Source organism: Chelonia mydas, chromosome 10, assembly GCF_015237465.2.
Source record: "Chelonia mydas isolate rCheMyd1 chromosome 10, rCheMyd1.pri.v2, whole genome shotgun sequence".
Taxonomy (NCBI): Eukaryota; Metazoa; Chordata; order Testudines; family Cheloniidae; genus Chelonia; species Chelonia mydas.
Genome location: NC_051250.2, coordinates 29,564,339 through 29,587,246, shown reverse-complemented (window position 1 = coordinate 29,587,246; position 22,908 = coordinate 29,564,339). Strand labels below are relative to the sequence as shown.

At 48.1% G+C, this 22,908-nt stretch overlaps 1 protein-coding gene across 3 annotated transcripts in view; it reads left to right on the top strand.

Moving 5' to 3' along the window:
• Window positions 1–22,908, top strand: part of SEC14L5 (SEC14 like lipid binding 5) — a 58,349-nt gene that overhangs the window by 8,051 nt on the left and 27,390 nt on the right. For 2 of the 3 annotated variants that reach the window (XM_037910205.2, XM_037910204.2), the window contains exons 2-4: window positions 1,352–1,428; window positions 20,231–20,380; window positions 20,516–20,647. In XM_037910205.2, the coding sequence (XP_037766133.1) occupies window positions 1,366–1,428; window positions 20,231–20,380; window positions 20,516–20,647 (345 nt within the window). In that variant the 5' untranslated portion in view covers window positions 1,352–1,365. The remainder of the gene's footprint in view (window positions 1–1,351; window positions 1,429–20,230; window positions 20,381–20,515; window positions 20,648–22,908) is intronic. The other variant, XM_043523387.1, reaches the window with a different exon arrangement.

Below are 22,908 nucleotides of genomic sequence, written 5' to 3'. Positions count from 1 at the left end.
TGGGCCTGCCACTATTCAATTTCAGTGCTGATGCTGTTTCTCTAAGATCCATTGAGCCCTGAACCTGTCGTATGGATCGAAAGAATTAAGTGTGTCTTTGGCTGAACGTGAGACTCTTCTACTACGAGCTATCCCCAAACTTCTGAACTGTGATAGGCTGTTCTCTTTGCAAATCCCTCCCCCCTCCTAATATTGAGGTGCTTAGACCTTTCCCTGTGAGAGGGTAAAGTGGTTTTCTTGTTGAAATCTTCCTGAGGCTGGTGGGTGTATTGCTGCTTAGAACCTTTTAGCTCTTTCACCTCTAATCCTCATCTTAAAGCAGGGGTTAGTTCTGTGTCCTAGCTGTTGAGTTCCGTGCTGAGTGACAGTACTTTCAGTGTCTGCTCGGCACTGGAATTTGAGTGGGGTAGGAGCTGCGTGGATTCTCAGACCCAGAGCCTGTCTTCTGTGTTCCTAGCATTCTCAGACACTTGGTATTAATGGGACATGTGCAGAAAGCCATGTAACAAGCTTTTTCTAGGGGTGTATATATTCTCTCAGGATACTTGTTACTGGCATGTGTTTGAGGGTTAAAACCCCAGCGAAGGAGGCAGCGGAGGAATTCTGATGGGTGGCTTGGATAAAGGAAGTGCTGAGGTCTGTACTGCTTGTAACCGAGGCAGTTGTTTTCCTTCATTCCACTGTGAGCAGTTGGCGTTGTCACTTGTCAGTGGGGTGCAATTCCTGGTTAAGTGGTGGGCAGGTTTTGTAAGCACTCTGCCTCCTTTGGCTCTCTTAATCAGGTGGGTTAAGAGATGTTTTAAATCCCATGTGCCAGACAAGGAGATGCAGGTGTAACTGTTCCAGCACTGTGGATTTGTGTGGTGGTATGAGACAGCGGGTAGAAGACACAAGTTAGAATTCAGGCTTGGTGAGCCGCCCAAGGGTCTCGCTCTCCCAGGTATGGTCAAGCAGCTCTTTGACTTAGCAATCTGTTTCATGCTCTGAACGTCTGTTGCTGTTGTAAGTTGCATTTAAGCTATAAGTGGGATTCACAGCAATGGTGTTGGGACGCAGAAACATGCACTGCTTATATGCAAGACAGTGTAGCCTAGTGGGTACAGCATTACACTGGGACAAGGGAGACCTGGGTGCTATTCCTGACAGTGCTGCTGGGTGACCCTTAGGCAAATTACTTCACCCCTCCGTGCCTCCGTTTCCCTATCTGTAAAATGGGGATAATGATACTGACCTCCTTTTGCACAGCACTTTAAGGTCTAGTGATAAAAAGTGTAAAATATATGATGATGCTTATTAGAGTTTTTGTGTTCAGGGTAAAAATCTAAAAGCCACTATTCCCTTCCCATTGCAGATGTGCAGTTAAAAATGGTGCAGAAGTACCAGTCCCCTGTTCGAGTCTACAAATACCCTTTTGAGCTCGTCATGGCGGTGAGTGATGTTGCACTTCTACCTCTTCTCCTACAGCTGAACTCTCAACAGCAACGTCTGGCATCGTCAGGTGTTAGGGCTCCGGTGTCAGATCATGAGTTATTTAGAGCAGGGTCCACGGGCCGTACATAGCCCACCAGAGCGTTTCATAAGGCCTGCGGCCTGCTTCAACACAATATACTAATGGTCGATTCATTAGCGTTTTGTAATGTTTACATTTTACCTTACACAAGTGCCTAAATAGACAATACTGTAGATAGGTTGTTTCTATATAAATACATAAAATATAAATCAATATGGGTAACATTCTGTCTTATTAAAATATGTAGAATCGGTTTGGCCCACACAAAGGTGTGCTTAGGTTTATGGCGCCTTCCTGTGCAATAAGGTTGGGCACCACCGACTTTTAGAGGAACTTTCTTTAGGGTGGGTTCGGGGCACAGATTTCTTCCTTCCATTTCAATCTGCTACGTTCACTGCCATACTTCAGAAATAATCAAAATCTGCTTCAATCTAAGTATTCTTTTAATCTAGTAAAATTAGTTCATTAGTTTATTTCTTGCCCATGGGCATGAGAACAGTGTCAGAAGGACAGGAAAAATCATGCCATCTGTGCTGGTTAGTGGTGTGTTTTTTTTTTTTTTTACCCTGTTTGCTTCACTGACGCGTGGGTCCCTGAGCAGCCATCTGTAAGACAGAGCTGCATCCTTCACAGCTGATTCTTAAAGCCAGTGGGACTGTTGTTGGTAAAGGCTATCCATGCCTGTGAAAGGGCAAGCAGCCAGCTGCGCTTGGTTAGGCCCTGGTTTAAGGAACCATCTTTGGATATTCTCAGCCTCCCAAAATACCATTTTGCTTAGAAACTCCCAAAGTGAGGGAATATTATTAATAAAGTGGCGATGAGGTGATTCTATAGGTTTCAATGATTCTTCTCAATCTGGCGTGAGATCTGTGCATGGGACAGAGACTATGTAGGTAAGTGTGATTAGAGCTGGCTTAAAAAGTAGGGGGTAGAGGGAGGGGAATCTCTTTTTTTTTTTTTTTTTTTTAAATTTCCCCTTTTTTCCATTGGTAAATTTTGTAGTTCAAAAAAGGCCAAAATTTCAATCAGCCTTATGTGATGCTATCCCCATCGTGGTGGATAAAGGTAAGGGCTTTGGTTCTATAACTGGGCGGTTTTTGCTGCTACTCCTAATGTGATATTTCTGACTCAGCTACTGATCTCTAAGGAGTGAGCTGAATAGCCCTTGGGTGGGCTTGTGCCTTGCTCTGGGAGACTTCAGAGGGAAGCACAGGGCAGCTGGTCATTCAGCCCAGAGGCCCACATATGAGTTCATCTTTGTCGCATCTTGTTCAGTGGCTATGTAGCTGCTTGGGGAGACTGAGCCTTTTTGGGTTGGAACATCCCCAGTATGTTCCATGAGCCCTTTCTACTGAACTAGGACTCTAGCTTTTCCTAGTGGCTGACACAGATGGTGAGTAAAGGGGGAAACATTTAGATGAATGGTTTGGAGTGTGTCCATGGATGGAGGATGTATGCACCATTCCCTAGAATGGTTTTCAGCATTGGATTCTGTTGGCCCCATTGCTACATCTAGATTACTGCATGACAGCAGTGGCCCCTGGTGCCTTTCCTAATGTACAGCTGGTATATTACTATACAACTGGTCTGGGACCTGGTTATCCGAAACAGCCTCTCAACTGCTTTGACAAGAGGTGGAATAAGACTGGCTGGCAGGCTCTTGCAATTGGCTCCCAAATTTTGAATGCACCATTATGGTGGTGCTTTCTAAACTGAGAGGAATCCAGTCCCCTTGAGGCTCCTTCACAGCCAGTCTAGTGTGAAAGGCAAAGCGTAAGGCCCTCTTTTGTTCAATGTTGGACTGATTCTTTTCATTGGCTTTCTGTCCTTGCTAACTTGTGAACCGAACACCAGGGCTGTGTGTGCTATGGAAATTGGTAAAACATGTCCCAGGCAAACAAAGCATGTTGCAGAAAGCTCCTACCAGAGCAAGCATCTTCCCCACCATGCTGACTCTGTGCAGCCCCTGTTAAAACAATACAGCGATGGTCATTACAAAGAGATGTGCAAATAGCACTAACATGCCAGATGTACGTCTGCTTCTCAGCACCATCACAGTCTAACTTAGCAGGATTGCCCTGATGCCAGATGCTAGTCAATAGGTTGCCTGCTAATACAGGACATTTGCCTCTAGACAAATCCATTGTAAGCTTGTTAGCAGAACTCCTGCAGGCTAGGGCTTGATGGCAGGGCTTTGGAGCTGCGCTCCGGCTCTGTTCCAGCTCCAGGCAAAAACCTGCAGCTCCACTGCTCCGGAGCTGCTCCACTCTCCAGCTCAGGGCTCCGCTCCAAAGCCCTGCTTGAGGGGTCTGTTTGCTCTGGTTTCAGGATGCTTTCTACTTGACACAACTGCTAGCTCCCTGGGGTTTGAAGACTTTGGGAACAAAAAGTGACATTTAGTCCTTTATATGCCTAATTAACTAAACCTTGTGTCACCTCTGTAAAGGTATTAGGTACATTTTACAGATGGGGAAAATTTGAGGCACAGAGATGAAGTTACTTGTCCAAGGTCACGCAGCCCATGTGAGGCCCTTACTCTGTGTGGCCTTGTCTACCACAGGGAGTCTGTGGCAGAGCCAGGAGTGCAACTCAGATCTCCTGAGGCCCAGCATCCTCACTCCGCCGGGCATAACGTGCTGTTACTGTGAAGGCTGAAGTCACAAAGCTTCTAGAGAGGCTGACGTTTGAATCTAGTGACAGCGGATCAGTCACGGTGCAGTGTCAATTATCTTATTAGACGGATTTAAATGGAATGTTCCACTAGCGTGGGAGGCAGTGAGCATTTCACACAGATGCGGAGTGCTTAACTGTCACTGGGTGGCAGTTACGCATGGAGAGTGGGAGTAAGATGAAACAAGCTCGCTCTTCAGCAAACGACTTTGCCATCACTTATGCTCGTACTTACGCGTCCCCATAAGCCAAGCATTTTCATCCTCTTCGGTATTGGGATGCCCCAAAATGCTATGGGCATGTTTTCTGGAGTGCAATGATTCAGTACAGTGCTTCATGGTGAGCAAAGGATGGTCTTGTGCTTGAGGCATTCGATTTGGAAGCAGGGGACCTGAGTTCAATTCCTAGTTCTATGACAGATCCCCTATGTGACCTTGGGCTTCACATCTCTCTGCCTCAGTTCCCCATCTGTAAAATGGGGATGATAGTACTACCTGTCTATTCAGGCTCTGAGTGTTGTGGGGTAGGGAGTGTATGGACCGCGCTCGGCACAATAGGGCCCCAATCCCAGCAGTGCCTAAAGGACTCAACCAGAGTTAATAATAATAATAATGGGATGTGTCTGGCTTTGATTTGTAACTCCTCGGTGCCAATGTGTATTCTGTTGTGGAGCGTAGATTTTTAAATAGCTTCGTATGTGCTTCAGGTCATATTTAAGGGAGGTACATATTGGGGTGTAAACAGATTGACTGTTTCTTTAAACTCTTCTGTATTATGCCTTCCCTGATCGCCGCCGCGGTTGTTGAAAGGTATGTACAGTCCTCTGTCTGACCCAACAGCTCATTTGTCTTGTGCCAGGTGCTGTACAGATGCATAGTAAGACAGTCTTAAGAGCTTACAATCTAACTCGATAAGATAAAGGGTGAGAGAAAGGGGTATAACATGCAAGCGTGGTGGTGACTAGCAAATGTCATGTTAGTTTAATGGGTTTGTTTGCAATAGAATGACAGGTTCAGTGCATCCATCCATAGGATCCATGGATCCCTCAATCCACCCCTTATGGATACAACAATGGCTTATATTGTCTATATGACAAGACATGCAGACAGGAAGGGTATCTAGGTCAACTGCAGTCCAGTGTTTTATAAAGTTTACGATATTGATGCATCCCAGTATAAAGGTTGAGGAGTCCCTAACTGTTTAAAAGTGCAAGTCTAGATTATATCCCAGACCGGCAGAATCAGAATTGTAACAAAAAGGTATGTTACACACGCTTTTGCAGCCTCCATTTTCACGCTTGGATCCTGTTAGCAGGAGAGTATTCCCCCTGAGCAAGGAGAGCAATCTCTGTCTGAGCAGCTGGAATGCTGCAGCAGATGGGAGAGAGCTTTGCAGAGCAGCCGAAGAGATTGGATGGAGCTCTGAGTACAGCGTCTCTGTAACTGAAGAAGTGCCGGAGAGGCACTGGCCTGCAGGTGCATGTTACCCACTCTGCCCTTGAATGTTTTGCAACTGACGCACAATGGCACTTGGCAGCGAGCAGACTGCGTGCCCACTGCTCCGAGGCTCCTTAGGAGCTGCCGTGACCTAGAGAGTGACGCAGTTTTCAGAGTGTGACTGACATGGCATTTCTGGCTGACGCTAACCCAGAGTATCTGTGAGATGAGCAAGAGGCGGAAAAGGTTTCAAAATAACTGTCCCTGTACATTGACGGGAGCTGAGCAACACATACATGGCCCATGAAATTGCCTAGTATAGATCGGTGCAGTACTTACGAAATGGATATTACTATGGGAAACCAAGTCTTACTTTAATGGAATAATTAAAACTATAGAAATTGGCTTCTGAGTGCAGACCAATGGTCTTTTTACCTGGATACCTGTGTCCAGCAATGGTCCATATCAGATATTTTTATAGGAAGATGTCTCCTCTTCCACTTTCCAGCCTGCCCTGTTAGTTCCTGGATTATCCTTAATGTGACTGGCAGAAGCGAACAGGTCTCGAGATACTTTTCAGAGCCCACAAAAGTCCTGCTGTTTTATGACATGCTTCAGTGTGACCTGATGGTTTGAGGCCACAGTACCATGTTGTGCTGATGCAGTACCAACAGCATGACATCCTAATGCTCAGGTTACTGTCATTGGACAGATACCAAAAATGTCAGCCCTGGTTAGACACGCTGTCTTAGCTGCCTTCGCTTGTCCAGTTTCTGTACCCCCTCCATTATTACACAGAGGGAGAGTGAGCAGCATCAGTCTGAGCAGACCGCCTCTGATGCATTCCTCTCTAGCTGGTGGTGTGGGATGGTTCCCACGTACTGAATATTAAGTGTTGGATAAATGCTCTTTGCTGCTGAGAGCAAATGGGAGCAGCTATTTGATTCATCCAAGGCTCTGAAACAGCTGCTGGTTGCATTTGTTTACTCTGGACTTTAATATGTGTATTTTTGGGAACATCAAAAAATTCTTTCCCTTAACTGCCTTCTGCTGTTGGTGCTCAGTATGTGGTACTGAGGCAGTGCTGGGGCTGAGACCCCTGTTGGCTTGGAATTATTTCACTTGAATAGTTGGGAGGGACTGACCCCAGAACTACATTCCTTTTGGGTGGCTCTGCCCTAGAATTCATGTAAGTTTCCTTTCACTGAAGGAGTCCATACAGTGTGTTTCAGGCCCTAGACTCTTCCTTCAGTCATATCCTCTCTCTTCTTGCTTGCAGACACATCACCATGTACTGTAATGATGTGATCTCAAGCTGAGCAGGGTCATTGTAGGTCAGGACCTGGATGGGAGAGCTCTAAGGATCACCAGAGCAGGGTGTTAGTTTTTCAGTGGACTTGTACTTTTATCAGTACTGAATCAATGCCCTGGCATGGTGTTAGGGGGCACTGTGCTGTTGGAGATGTCCTTATTATTTGTATTCCAGTAGTGCCTAAAAACCTGCTTGGGCCCCACTATACTAGATACATTGTGTATAAAGAGAAGATGGTCCCTGCCATGAAGAACTCAATTGACAAAGTAAAGTTGAGGACCCTGGGCACTTGTGGGTGTTACACTCTTACCAAAAGTGCTCTGCCTGAAATATGTAAGTCTGTTAACCAGAGTGTCCTGGCCAAATTCCAATCTGGGTTATGTCCTGCCTACCTGAATTCCCACTGCAGCTTCTGGAAATGACTGGTTGAAACTGTCCTGTCTTGCAGGGAAGTGCACGTGCATCACACCCTTGTGCATTTTATTTGTCATAACTTGGATCAAACTTTTCACGGGTCTGTATGTGTCCAGTGGTATATCTGGCCTGCTCTGCTCCTCTCCCCAAGAGCCCTGCTGCCCCTGGATGCTTTGCTTCACTACCTTCCTTCTCCAGGGTACCAGACTTTCCCCAAAGTGGGACAAGGGAAATGTGTCCAACTAGCAATCATTCCTGAGTGGAGCGTGGCTTCTGGCCCCACTGCTGAAGGGTCGTTTGCAGAGTCCAGCATATCCTGGTGGTTGGTCATGTCTGGATCTGTGTGGTGCTTCCTGGGGGTACCCCACCCTTAGTGCAAGGAAGCCTTGTCTGTGCCTGGCATTCAGCTCCCCCACTCCACCAGCCAGGTGCAACACACGCACTTCCCTCTAGGTTAGTACTGGGCACATTCAAGCCCTGTGAGCTTCTCCCTGGAGTGTCTAGCCCCTGGGCACTCATGATATTCACAGATTTGCTGCTCCCAAAGGACCAGTACATCCCAGCTTACCAGGTCCACTTCAGATCACTGCTCTGCTGAACTCACATCTGTCTATAGTGAAATCCAATATTAGTTTAACAAAGCTCAGAGATACAAGTAGCAGCAAGTAGAAGTGTTGGAAACAAATGGCTACATACAAAATAAAATCATAACCTGCATTTTAGAGCCTAGAGTTAATTAACAAGATACTCTCCTGTCTAACCCGGTATTGCTCGCCCAGAATCTTTGCAGTGCTTTACAGCCAGCTGACTCTGACCCTTCTCTTATGAAACATCCCCTGTACGCTGACAGTTTGCCTCCTTGGTGAAGGATTCTATGTATCTCTGTGCACTTCAGGGTATACCAGCCCTTTGTCTTTATTCATACACAGGATACCCACTGCGGTTTTTTACCCTGTTGATTTTTGCAGTCTGTCCTTGTGTACCTGTATTCAGTATGCAAATAGACATATCATGCACAAATGGCCAGACGGAGAGATGGGTTTCAGCTACCTCCTGCCTGAAGGGAACATCTCCAAGCTATGTCACCTGCTGGGGTCCTGCCTTAATGCCAAGACGTTAAGAGCATCATTTTTCTCCTCTAAACTCCTTCAATATTATCTGTACATATATTTCACAATGGTTATGATGAGCAGTGGGCTACTGGCTCTCGATGGAGACCTCTCATTCTGCTCTTTGGTGAACTGTTATGCAGATATCTGACCATGAGTGTCCCTGTACAACCTTAGGTGCTGCACCCCCTGTGTCCTCTGCCTGTTGGCATCAAGACAACCTTTGGTAGGTTTGTAGTTAGATAACAAATGAAGGCGAATACTGTAGCAGAATAGCCTGACTGGAATGGTGTTTCCTGTCGGGTGGGAGATGGAGCAGGTCAGTGATTTCCAGGATAAGTGGCATCCAGCTACAGTGCATGTCATGGTCCTGGAAGGTCTGCTGTGTTGCCCAGTTGTGGATGCATTGTAATAACCAGCTGGAGCTAACTGAATTGTTCCTTTCACCGAGTCTGCAGGAATGAGGCAGATCATTGGCTCCTGTCCAGAAGGCACTAACACTAGATCAGTGTTTATAGCTCTGGAGTCCAGTGGATCTCTTACTGGCAGTCTCTGGGCTGGAGTGGAAGTAATTTGCTCAGTCGCAGAAGGCTCTCACCTGTCTCCATAACTGCTTTGCTTGTTTTTGGAGGGGCTTTTCCCCTGGTGGAGTCCTGACTCCTCTATACCTTCCCTCCACCCCCAACCCCACCCACGTTATCTCTTGTGTTACCCTTGGGTAGATAAGAGACAGTTCTCTTACGATGAATATCATGAAGATTCTTTATTCTATCTGCTGGACACACATATGGCCCTTGGTTAGCCTAGGAGACCAACCATAGAGCCTGAGCTGCCATGTCTCACCGCACAGGGTCTCCCTAAGTGCTGGCCTGGCTTAACCAGACACAGAAAGGACTGCTGGCTACAGTCCACTCTCTTTGAGCCTTGGATGGTGGTTGACACAACATCTGAACCATAGGGTTAGAAGGGACCATACGGGTCATCTTGTTTAACAGCCTGCCAAGATGCAGGATTTGTTGTGGCTGAACCATCCAAGAGAGATGGCTGTCCAGCCTCCTTTTGAAAACCTCCGTTGAAAGAGCTTCCACCACTTCCCTAGGCAGTTTGTTCCGTGAGGGAGGGTCACAGCTCTTTCTAGAGTCAGTCAAAATGTCTCTTCCCACACCAGCTAGAAGTGGCTACTAAAGAGCAATGCAACACCCCTCCTCTCCTCTGGGGGGGGGATGCTGCTTTGGAGCTTTTCAGCCCCAAACTTGACGACATACCTTCTCTCCCCTCCCCCCTCCCGGGTTCCTCTGCAGTGGAGGATTGCATTGAGCTAGAACACAACCTTGAGGAGTCATGGTAATTTGCACAATGGTAAATGTGACTCCGCATAGGAAGGGATACGTTGTGATATGGTGTCAGCTGGTCTCAGTTGGCTCTAAGGTGAACCCTACTGTTCACAGCCCATTCGCATGACACAGCGGTCTCTGTCTACGCTGAGTGCTTCACATCATGTTAGCTAGTGGGGCCTCTCCAGGTTATGTTGTAATGCGAGGTAATTTTTCCAATGTGGATGAGCCTTCATGCGCTTGCTAGACTCCTAACTGGGTTCTGCGTGCAGTGATTTGTCCTCCATTTTCTCCCTCTCGATCTGTGCGCTTGGGCCTGTTGTTCTTTCACACCACTGTCTCCAGACAGCCCCACTGTGGGAGCCACATGACCACAGAACCACTCTGGAGCAGCATTTGGCAGATGTAGGCAAGCACAATTCCTCTGAGCCCAACTGCCAGCTCTCCTTCACAAATAGCTGCCTGGGTCGGCAGGGGACTCCTTCAGCATGGCGCTGGAGGCAATGCAGGCAGAGAACAAGCAAGAAGTGGTGCCTCACCTCGTTTTACCCAGCCTGCTGAAGGAGCTTTCTCCTAACATGCAAGGTCCAAACCAGTCACTTCAGTGGTAATGTGTACTAGCGGGGAATTTGTGAAGCCTCTCTCTAGCCTTAGAGAAGTGACTGGCATGGGGAGAAAGCCAGAGCTGTTCTGGGAATCGTTACGCAACACTGTGCTGACTTACTGTATAATCCCCTTCAGTTTCCTTTCATGAGCCGAGAGGATAATGTTCCCCTCAAGGATATTCTGGTATGAGGCTAGATAACCTAATTCTGAGCGCTGCCTCTCCAGAGCACGCAGGAACTACTCGGGACTCGGCAGGTTCTGGGCTGAAACGTCTGCACATGTACAGCAGAATTATGCTGGTGAGGTGTTTTATTGCTTGCTCTGCTTTGGTGCTTGGCCGTCCGTGCTGTTACAGGCAGAAATATCCCAGTCCGGACTCCTGAGGCACATCTGTTGTGTAATCTGTTTCTAGGTCACTTGCCTGACGGGTTATGGAAACCCACAGAGGAGAAGCAGGAGGAGTTGTGTAAAGATCAGATGCCCTGGGCATGTGCTCACATTCTCTGGGGCATACTGCATGGCAGAGGGTGGGCAGGAATGCATCCTCTACTCCCTTATCCTGTGAAGAGGGGGTAGGTGAGAGGGGCACTCCAGATGTGGGGAATTGTATTGAGTCACCTGCACCTTCTCTTTAGACCTTTATCCTATGAAAGGGTTTGGGGGAGGATATGGAGGCTGGAAGGTGAGGGATAGGAACAGAGTAGCTTGGGTGGTGTAAGGGAGGGGAATGCCCCCTCTTTTCAGAAGGATTGTGATTTTTTTAGAGTGTAATTTCCTCTCTCGTGTGGCACTCTTTCACTCTCTCGGGGTCCCCCAAGGTTCTCCCAGCACTATAACTTGACCCGAGTTTGGCTGGCTGTAAACACGGCTAATCCTCTGGGAGCTAACCCTGTGTCTAGGTCTGGGACTGTAACCAGTTCATAACACTGTTTGGTGGACCCCTTAACCATGCTTATGGAACCAGGCTGGCCACTCTCTTCCTCTGGCTGTGTGCACGTTGCTCCATATGCTGCTGGGGGTGGTCTGTGTGTGGTGCATGCTGAGCTGGTCAGGGCTAGCAGAACAGATCAGGTTGTCGTGCACGGAGACACGCTTGGCAGTGGGGACTTACAACCATGGCTGACACATGACTGGTGTGAGGCAAAATGCTGCTGTGCGCATAACTCAGCCATACTGGTTGTATCCAGTCAGATGGGAGTCCCAATTTGGTTCCAAAAACACAGTAGTACTTAGGCCCGGTGTGCATGTCAGGGTTTGTGCTTATATTTCCCACTGTGGCTGCAGCTCTGCTGTTGGTAGCGCTAGAAGGACTCCAGTCAGCCACAAGTGTGCTAAGCCCAGAGTTACCTAACCCTGCTCAGATCAGGTCTACGCTGCTTGGAACGCTGGTGGCCACTGATGGGGTGTCTGCACCGGTTCTGTCGCAGTTGCTACCACCAGTGAAGCTGCATTGATAGTACAGCAGTGCAGAAGCTGGTGCTATAATCTGAGGTAGACAAGGCCATAGAACGGGTTAGGCCTGAATTGACAACCATTGTAGACCCTCCTTTCAAGGATAAGGGGTCTGTGTGCAGCCTAAGGAAAAGTCCTTTTGCTAACTGTTATGGTGAGATTGGCACTTGGCTAATTGGGGTTGGAGTTGCCCAGGCAGCTGCTGCAGCTGTTCAGATCAGGTGCTCGGGGATTTTCTCCTGATCTGGAATAAGTCAGCCCTGGAAAGTGATTGTAGCAGGAAGAGGCAGTTCCACAGTCTGTGGCCTGGATTCTGGTGTGGAGCCTTGGCAGATTCAGGCTGTAGGATTTGCAGGAAGTGAAAGCTGGAGGTGAGCAATGCTTTGCTCAGTGAGTTTTTGTCCCAAGTGGGTCACTCTGAAAGGAGGGGGACGGGATGACTGAATCGCTCATTGCTGTACGCACTTGAATCATGTTGGATTGCCTACAGACCCAAAAGGAACTTAGCTCTTGACTAGTCCAGTGCCTGCAGAGTCATGACTCCAAGGGGCTTGAAAGAACTCAGGGAAGAATTACTGCAGCAAGGAGCTGGAAGGGCAAATGCAAGCAGGTTAGCTTGTTCTAATACTATGGCTGGGAACCTGAACGGGACTTAATGTTACATTTGGCTGTGCTGTTTTTCTGTTTTGCATCTTAAACTCCATGGAGTGGATGTGGGGGGGGGGGGGGGCGTGGCAACTGCTGGTTAATGTCAAAACTCTTCCTCCTTTCCCCTTTTAGGGTTGTGATTACTGCCTGTTGGAGGAGAAATGTGCTGGTGGGTCTAGCTGCTGAGGGTGAAAGCTCAGCCTCACACTTGGCTTCTGCTTAGCAGCGCACCCCTGTATCTCTGCAGTGATGAAAGGGATACCAGAGTGGCCAATAGTGCTTTATGGGGTTTACCAGAGCACTGTGGTGCAGCTCTCCAATGTCTCCTCCACGTGATCCACAGGCAGCTGCCACGACCTACTGTAGTTTTCGAGTTGCTGTTTTGTGTAGAGAAGATTAGCAGAGAGCTTAAGGTTGACATGTAGAAGAGGAATCCTTCTTCAAACCAGGAGATAAAGCTTATTTAAGATGTGTGTTTGGGCTGTTATCTTAGTTATTCCATAGGGGCTGTGTGCCTACTTCTAACAGGAAGGAGTGACTCATTAGCAGTGACTCATTAGTTAGTGGCTGCTGTTTCTAAGCTTGTTGTTACTCGGGTAACCTATTCCATTGTGGGGAAGGGGAAGGCAGAGCAGTAGTGGTCTTTACTCTAGGTTGCAGAGTGGACTCCTGGTACCAGATCTGTGCTTGAATTAAAGAAGCAATGTGTCTCCTTTGCTTTAAGATGTTTCACGTTTTTAGATTTCATAGCGATTAAACCAACCTTTTTCTTACTAAAGAGGCCGTATTTAGGCCAAATTTGACTTTATCTTTAGGCTTTGTGAAAATGAGCTTTTTACCAAACCTCTGGGCCAAGCAAAATGGCTTTGACCTTCCCAAGGAAACAGCTGGGCAGAGAACTGCTGCCCTGCAGCATTGCATAATGTACTTGTGTAGTACACTAGTACTGGAGCAATGCTGCCTAGAAATTTGGCCTATAAAGAAAATGAAATTGACTAGTCTTACTTCATTATTTTAGGAGTTGACCGAGCAGCAATATGCGTAGCGCATAGGCCCTGAAGGAGGCCCATGCTAGGGGAAGTACCAAAAATAAACAGCATCAGGAGTGAAAAGTAAACTGAATATCTTAAGATCAGTTCCAACAATCTGTATTGGTAACATAGTTAGTGACAGGTTGATTTTATACAGTGACCTAAATTGATAGTGGCCCTTTGTGTGAACTAGTGCTTCATCCCAATAGATGTGCTGGAAAGGTGTCTGTCGTCTTGATACCTGAAAGAAAACGCATGTTCAGGGGCCTTTCCTAGAAAGAAACGGGCACTGGGCAATGTTTTGCAGTCTTTTGTCTCCTCCTATTACTGTGTGACTTTTGTGTTCTCTGGGCTCTCCCTCTGCTGGTCTGGGCTCTTTGCTGGAAGCAGTGGTTTAGTTCCTACTCCAACTCGCCTCCTAGGAGGTAGTAGGGTAACCTAGCCTGGAGAGTCAGGATTGAGGACACCAGGACTGACTTCCAGGAGGAGATGTAAAACTGAGGAAATAAAGGAAAAGGAAGGGCTGCTCCAATCTCTCAATTTAGGCAAATGCTGTGCATTACTGTATGCTTTCCCTGGCAATGCAGGTTGTTTTCTTGACTTGGACTTCCTTTGGACAGTGAAGCTAGACTATCAGTTTCACTTCCTCCCCAGCACCCAGTCCTGCACTAGCCCAGTGCTGCAGATTGCATTACTGACACTACAGAGGAAAGTTTTTAAAATTGAGGAAGCTTTCATTTTTTTTAAACTTATGGCAACTTTTCTATTGCTATTCAGTTCTGTGAAGCACTTGAAGATCCTCTGCTGAAAGTCATTAAGTGAAGAGAATGGAATAATACACAATGCAAAACCCATTCCCCCTCCTCACCCCCAAATTTAGCTCCATTACAAACCTCTAACCATGTCAAGTTTTTACTACATGAATGCTTCACATGCCATCACCTCCAGACCTTGCCTCCTATGCATGGGACACCCCTACCCCAAGCTTATCTGCAAGGCCTCCCCTGAATTTTGTCCGTGTTTGAGTACCTCCTAATAACCCACTGCCATGCTGCTTATTGTGAATCAAGCTGATATGCATTCAAGTTGCTCTACTTGTCTCTGTCCTACAAGCTCCTTGGAGAGGAGGTTTTATGGAAAGTGCCTAATATGGTGGTGGATGCAACTGTAAATAAATGAACAAACAGGAGCATGTACTGTACAAGGGGCTTATGACTCCTGCTGAGGTCCCTAGGGCAGACAAACTGAGGAAGATGGTGTGACAGGTTGGATCACAGAAATTCCCTTGGGAACTGCCAGCTGATGTGCCAAGACTACTTCTGCCCCTGCTTTCCCCTGGCAGCTTGGGACTTCAGTGCCCTGCCTGGTTTGAGCCAGACCCACTAGCCTGCTGCAAACCCAGACCCAGGTCTGAACCATGTCCACTAACAGCTGTAGGCTTAATTGAAAGCAGCTTAAGAAGTGTTCCTGTCTTTAACACTCAGATGCCCAACTCCCAATAGGGTCCAAACCCCAAACAAATCTGTTTTACCCTGTATAAAGGTTATAAATCGTTCGCCCTCTAAAACACTGATGAGAGAGAGGTGCACAACTGCTCCCCCCCCAGGTATTAATACATACTCTGGGTTAATTAATAAGCAAAAAGTGATTTTATTAAATACAGAAAGTAGGGCTTAAGTGATTCCAAGTAGTAACAGACAGAACGAAGTGAATTACCAACCAAAATAAAATAGAACACTCAAGTCTATATCTAATACAGTAAGAAAACTGAATACAGATAGAACCTCACCCTCAGAGGAGTTCCAGTAAGCTTCCTTTTACAGACTAGTCTCCTTCTAGTCTGGGTCCAGCAATCACTCACACTCCTGTGGTTACTGTCCTTTGTTCCAATTTCTTTCAGGTATCCTTAGCCTCTCCACCCCCATCTCTTGAGCCAGCTGAAGACAAAATGGAGGGGTTTCCTAGGGGTTTAAATAGACTGTCTCTTGTGAGTGGATACTTCTCCCTTCCCCTGTGTAGAATTCCAGCTACAGGATGGATTTTTGGAGTCACATGTCCCTGCATGACTCAGAACTTACAGGTAGCAGTCATGGTTCACATCCTCATGTCCTTGAACGTCCTCATGTAGGCTTCTTATGTGGATTGGAGCCTTCCAAGATCTGTTGTCCGTTATGTGCGTCTTGATTGAGCACTTAACTTGCAACTTCCTTTCTAAAGAAGCTGACCAAAAGCCTTACTAAAGCTGTTTAAAATCAAACAAGTACACAGCCAATATTCATAACTTCAAATACAAAAATGATACATGCATACAAATAGGATGAATAGACTCAGTAGATCATAACCTTTACTGAGATGTTACATGGCATATGTAGCATAAAACATATTCCAGTTATGTCATATATACATTCATAAGCTTATTTCTATAAAGCCTTATGGGGTGCACCGTCACAAGTGGAAAGGGTTCTTCCTGCACCAGTCTCATGGATCCCTTCAGACTTCTTTGCTGTTGGTGCAAATGGAGGCTGGACTCAGCTATACGTGAGCTACTGGGTTAAGTTGCCAGGAACTCCCAGTAAATAGAGAGCAAATATGATGGACTTGGAAGACTCTCTTGTGTCACACACAAGTGCAAGTTCCTTCAGCCAACCAACCACAGAAAGAAGATCAGCTCAGATGTCATTATGTGCACAATGCAGCCTGCATGGGGGCTGTCAATTACCAAAGCAGTGTGTACACCCGCAGCATCTGGGAGGCTGATTTCCCACTGCCCATGCTTGTGTGGCCTGCTGCTGGGAATAGCACCCGCCCTTAAAATAGCACAGGCTTCTGAGGACACATTCCAGCTCCCCTGCTCTTAGATCTCTGAATGGAATGGTATCAATTTCAGGCAGTCAGCAAGCTCAAATATCCAGAGTAGGAAGAGAGACTATCCTGCGTGGAATTCTGGCCTTCAGAGCTCGCATCCTTAACTCACCCTCTGCCTGTTAGCATGTTCATCAAGTCGTGTCCCCTCATCCTGTATTAGTCTCTGCAGATCTCCCCAGGTCTGTAAGGCCTTCCATTAAGGCCATTCTCTTTTGATGAAAGGATGTTTTAAAGCAAATTTAAAAGCTTCCCAGAGCGATAGGCTAATCACCAGTAGTCTAATCTCACCAACACGATAAACTGTCTTATTGGCCAAAGGCATCTTATTGTTCAAGCAGCTTGATTTGCTACAGGTTTTCAAGCCTCACTGGAATATTCACAATGCCAGACAGTGCCAAAGGATGCTCCTAGATATCCGGTTCCCATGCTGCACTTTGTTCTAGGGTCACAGAGCTAGGCATGCATCCCTAATTACCTGTTTTCTGAAACCTGCCATTGTTAGCGTACCAATCTCTCTTACAGAAGAGGAGGATGGGGTTAACATTCCCTGCTTCCCCCCACCCTCCTCCAAATTCATGACCTTCACTGTCCCAAGACCACTGGTTTCACCCTCTTGTCCCCTGGAGGAAAAAAACAACCTCCTCCTCCACCCCCCCACCCCCAAATTTTTCCTGGAGCATTTAGGCAAGGGTTACTTCAGGCAGTTGAGCCCAGCCATTCCTTGGCCCAGTGTTGAGAATCTGATGCCAATGAAAGCTGCAAGCTACCCCTTGGGCCACCAGGGTGCGGTATTACTTGGCACCTGCCTTCATCATTTCTGACTTGTATAATATATTACATATGCTGTTAACACTCCTGCAAAGATATCAAAAACCCTATTATGACTTCACACCTCCCCAGACTAAGAGCATGGCCACAGGGGGTAGAAACTGGTGCAGTAGCTAGAAAGTGACCAAAGTGCTGGCAAGGACACATGCTGTGCTGTCAGTCTGGCACTGGCATGGTTCAAAAGCCTGGCTGCAAATTACAAATATTGTCTGTTTGAGTATCACCAGGCCCATCTTACTTACACACACACACACACACACACACACACACACACACACACACACACACACACACACACACACACACACACACACACACACACCCCCCGACCTATGTGGCTCTGAATTGCCCTACAACTCTTCAGCAGCTAGCTTGACAGAGAAGTCAAAAGTTCAGCCTTGCCTCAGCGAAGGCTTCAGACAGCCAAGCCTACAGGCTCAAGGCAGATGAACATGAACTGACCTGCTCTAGCGATCAGCTGCAGTTCAGGTATCCTTTGTGCCGCACAGTCACATGGCAAGTTTAAACCCCTGCAAACTCCTATAGAATTGGCGGATCCCTTGGGTTTTGCTGAAGGCTTTTGTCTTAAGATAAAGATGGACCAAGGAAGAACAGCAGCTAGTTCTTGACACCTGCTCCGCTCTTTGCTCCTGGCACCTGCCCCTAGCTGGGGAGAACCTTTCTGATAAACTTGCATTAAAAATATTTACAGAGCAAGATGAAATTCAATAAATACAAGTGCAAAGTACTACACTCAGGAAGGAAAAAATCTAAAGCATACATACAAATGGCAAATAACTGGGTAGGTGGGAGTACTGCAGAAGAGAACCTGGGATCACAAATTGAATGAGAGTCAACAATGTGATGCTGTTGCCCAAGAAAAAAGGTAATAGTATCCTGGGGTGTCATGTAAGACACGGGAGGCACTTGTCCCGCTCTGCTCGGCCCTGGTGAGGCCTGAGCTGAAGTTCTGTCTCTAGTTCTAGGTGCCACACTTTCAGAAGCATCTGGACAAGTTGGAGAGAGTCTGGCGAATGGCAACAAAAATAAAAAGTTTAGAAAACCTGACCTGTGAGGAGAGGTTAAAAAAACTGGGCAGGTTTAGTCTTGAGAAAAGACGACTCATGGGTGACCTCATAAGTCTTCAAATTTGTTAAAGGCTGTTATACAGAGGAGGGTGATCAATTCTTCTCCATGTCCACTGAAGGCAGGCTAAGTAGTAATTTGGTTTAATCTGCAGCAAGGGCAATTTAGATTGGATATTAGGAAAAAAATTTCTAACTATAAAGTAGTTGTCCCCAAATGGTGGGGCATGGCCCCTTAGGGGGGCCTGGCACGGCAAGGCCTGGGCTAGCCCCCATGGGCGGGAGGGGAGAGCCACCCAGCTCCACTGTGTCCCCAGACAGAGCCCTGGCTCCAATCCCCTCCCACCCCTAGCCTCAGCCGTGGCCCCTGGCTGCGGCTCTGCTCCCGGTCCCAGCCCCACCTCCAGCCGTGGCTCCAGGCTGCAGTCCCGCTCCCACCCCCCAGACTTGCCCCCAGCTGTGGCTTACCCTTAGGATAAGGGTTGTGTGTGTGATGTGAAAAGTTTGGGGCCCACTGCTATAAAAGGTTAGTTGAACTGTGGACTAGGCTTCCAAGGGAGGTTGTAGAATCCCCATCGGTGGAGGTTTTTAAGAACATGTTGGGCAAACAGCCGTCAGGGATGGCCACGGTTTACTTGGTCCTGCCTCAGCTTGGGGGTGGACTAGATGACCTCTTGAGGTCCTTTCCGGCCTTGCATTTCTAGGGCACTTTACTCAGAGGCGCAAAGGGAGTGAATTTAATTCTTCTGAATTTACCTGTCTCCAGCCAGTGCTAATGTAGTGCAAGTATCACACAAACACTTCATTCTTTATCCCCTGTTATTGTGTTGCTGGGGCCATGCACTGCTCTGCTAAGGCACTTCAATTCTGACTTGCAGCTATTCCGGTTCTGGCCTCTTCAAAATGCTGTTCGGCCAGGCAATACTTCTGGGACATGCCCAAAATTGGGAAGAGGGAGGAAGGAGGGTTGGGAGAGGATGGAAATTAATGCAATTGTCTTACTTCTGACCTTATAGGGTTGCACCTCTGGTCTCCAGAGGTGGAATGCCATTCCACCAACCCACAATAATCCCCTGGCTCTCAGATACCTCACATTACCACATAACCTGGAGGGGCCCCGTTAGCTAACATAATGTTCCCGTTGCGCTTTCCACCTCCCCCTTACCAATAATGGAAACTGTCCGCTCTGCGCCCCTCCCCTCCATTACTGCACAGCCAAAGCTTCCTCGGCAGAAGAGCTTGGGCTGACGGCAGAGCAGCTGGGGCTAGAGATGGAGAGGGAATGAGGACACAGCTGTGGCTCGGGGCAGAGCAATGGGAGCTGGGGCTGGGGCCAGAGCTGGCCCGGGGGTGGAGCAAAGGGTGGCACTGGGGGAAGAGCGGGACTGGCCATAGCTCTCTCCCCACCCCTGGGACCTGCTGCACCCCCCCCCCCCCGGAATGTTCCTCTGTGCCCCACAGTTTGGGGACCACTGATCTAGACTGTCCCTGACAGGTGTTTGTCATCCTGTTCTCAAACCTCCCACAACACAGATTCTACAACCTTCCTAGGGATTAGCTAATCCCTGCTTTAGTAAAGATTGGTGTGCAGTTGTGCAGCATGCTATACTTAACCCTCTGCATTAGCTCCTCTTTTCTGAGATGAAAGGGATTTTGTAGCTCTGTGGCCTGACAGCAGAGGTCTTTATGAATGGCCTGGTGGCTGAGGCTCAGGGCTGGTCTACACTACAAAGTTAGGTATCACTCCCCTGAGAGATGTAATTTAGCTCATCTAAGGCCTGGTGTAGACTCCGTTGACTTAGCTAGCACATCTTGGAGAGGTGGACTTACGACAGCAACAGAAAAGCCCCTTCTGTCACTGTAGTAAGTGTCTACACAGCTGCAGCACTTCCAGTGTAGAATTGGCCTTATTCTTCATTGCATCTCCTAGGCTTACGAGAAGCGCTTTCCCACGTGCCCAGAGATCCCTGTCTTCCTGGGCAGTGAGATCCTTCAGGAATCCAAGAGCGATGATGGAGCTGTTCATATCGTCGAACGGAGCTGCAAACTGAATGTGGACGCTCCACGGCTGCTGAAGAAGGTGAGAGCTTAATGCACACAGCGTTTCCGGGCTTCCTTGTGTCTGCTGCTTTGGGCAGTAGAGTCTGGAGCCCTGGTGACCGCTCTGCTCCCACATCTAACTTCCTGTATGGCTTTGTTCTTCCTTCCTTCTCAGATCGCTGGGGTAGAGTACGTCTTTTTCATACAGAAAAACACCGTGAACTGGAAGGAGCGAACGCTCCTCATTGAGGCTCACAACGAGACTTTTGCAAATCGTGTTGTCGTCCTTGAGACGTGTAGCTACTCGGTAAGTGCCTCTCTTCCCAAGCAGCCTTCCTCTTCCTCTTGACCATGCGGTGAGCCAGAGCAGCTGAGCGACCGTAGCAGAAGCCTTCTGCCTTGGGATAACAGCCAGGTGAGGGCGCTTGGAGGAGTGTGGATGCTGGGCCATAATCCAATGTGACTTGGAAGCCCGTTGACCTGGATTGGGGGCTCCATTTTGATGGGCACCTGAGGGCACTCCCAGAGGTGGGACTGGTCAGCAGCTAGCTCATCTGGGGGGAAGGAGTTTCCTTGCCTTGGCTGGAGCATTAGGTCCTGAGGTGAGATCAGAGAGCAAGGAGGGGCTCTAGATTTGATGTAAAGTGTTCCCCTAGTTCTCCGGGCTTAGAATTAGAGTTAAGACAGATGTCTGGCCAGTGTTGGGGTTTGGCCTTGGCATGATTCTAGCAGTTTAGGGAGGAGGCCCGAGTACTTATTGTGATGGGAAGTTGAGGTGGTGGGTAGGGGAGGTAGTTGGGGCAGCTGAATTCTCATACTGCTCCCAAATGAGCGCAGTTCCTGGCTTCCCTGTCATGCTCTTTCTGTCCCTGGGACTTCCAGATTGCTCCTGTGTCGATCATTTAGATAAAGTTCTTATGCTGCTTATCTGTGGCCTGAGAAGATGTCACCCAGCGTGTTCCACTTGTCGAGTGTTTGTACCATATCGGTGCATCTGGGCCACAGGGGTTCAATCACCATTAAAAATAGCTTCATCTATTTCTGGAAGCAATCTCATACCTCACCATGTTTCCTAAACAAAAGTCCAGATCATGTTACTTACCTGCCCTGTCAGCACTTGTACGTTAGTGCAGCTTCTTGAAATCAAAGACGCTCGCAACGGCTGTTGCTCCTAGTGAAGCAAATAACTTAACCCCCTGCCCAAAAACATCTGTGTGGTGTGGTGCTCATGGAAATGATAATGGATCAAGTTTTTCCATAGCTGTCACCGTGGGTCTATCTCAGCTGCTGACTGTGTTGAGATGCTGCTCGGTGAACCCAGCAGTGATGCTGTGTGTATGTGTGTCAGTGCCAGTGCCAGATTTCATGCTACTGGGATTTCTCTGACTACAGTGTGTTGAAAACCTTCCTTCCAGAGTGGAACTGCTGGGTTTCCGAGATGTGTCTGGCTTTCCAGAAGGGAGGAACTAGTTGTCTGCATCCTTGAGATGCTCCTGCTGTCTACTTCTGCCCATTTCCTCTTAGTTGTGGGAGTGTACAGGAAACAGGTTTTTCTCATGTTTCAACCCCAGCTGTGTTCCTTTGAAAAATAAGATCTTTCTCCGGCTGCTGCCTATAATCCCTATAGGGACATTGTGTTCTTGACCGATCTCTCTGTGAGCGTGAGGTCAGTTTTTTTTGTACTCTGTTGCTGGGCTAAAACAGTCACACATAAGGGGAAAGGCAGACCCCTCTATTCCTTGTCAAGGAAAGAGCTATGTGGGTATTTTCCTTGAGGAAGAGAATGTAGGGAGACTGCCTAGAGAGAGAGGATGTTCTGTGGTTAAGGCAGTGGCTGAGACTCAGGAGACCTGGATTTACCTCCTCACTCTGCCACCGACTTCCTGGGCAACTTGGGGTGAGTCATTTAATTTCTGGGTACCCGTTTCCCACCTGTTCAACAGGGGAGGATAATTCCCCCCCCTTCCTTCACTCTGTCTTATCTGTTTAGCTTGTGAACTCTTTGGGGCAGTGGCAATGACTGTCAGGTGCTTCCTCCTGGTAATCGGGCCTAGCAGTTGGAGCAGAGGTCAAAGCTGGATGTAGGGTCAGGGCTGGGCTGAGGGTAGCGCTAGAACAGAGATCAGAGTCCAGGGACAAGCCAAGTCAGCACCGTAGCTGGAGTCCAGGTGTGGGCCAAAGTTTGAAGCTGGGTAGTCAGAGTCCGAGGGTCAGGAGGCAAGGGCTGAAGCGAGGTCGGAGTAGCACAAGGACAAGACCTGGAACTGGGCTCAGGCAAGGCTGGGGCAGGAACAGGCTCAGGGGCAGGCTGGAGAGTCCGTTACGCTGCGAGGCAGCAGGAGGGTTCCTGGCCAGGCAGGACTGTTGCACAGATTGATCAGCAGCTCTGGCATGCTTGGGGAAATAGATGACCCCAGGCTCAAATGACCCAGTCTCTGCTCAGGGACAAGCTGCTGCCGCACGCCTGAAGGCTGAGTCACGGCAGGCTCTGATGGAGGGCAGCTGAGTGAGCAGCCCTGCTTTGGCTGCGAGTTTGCTTCACAGTGACCATCTCTTGCTATATGCACG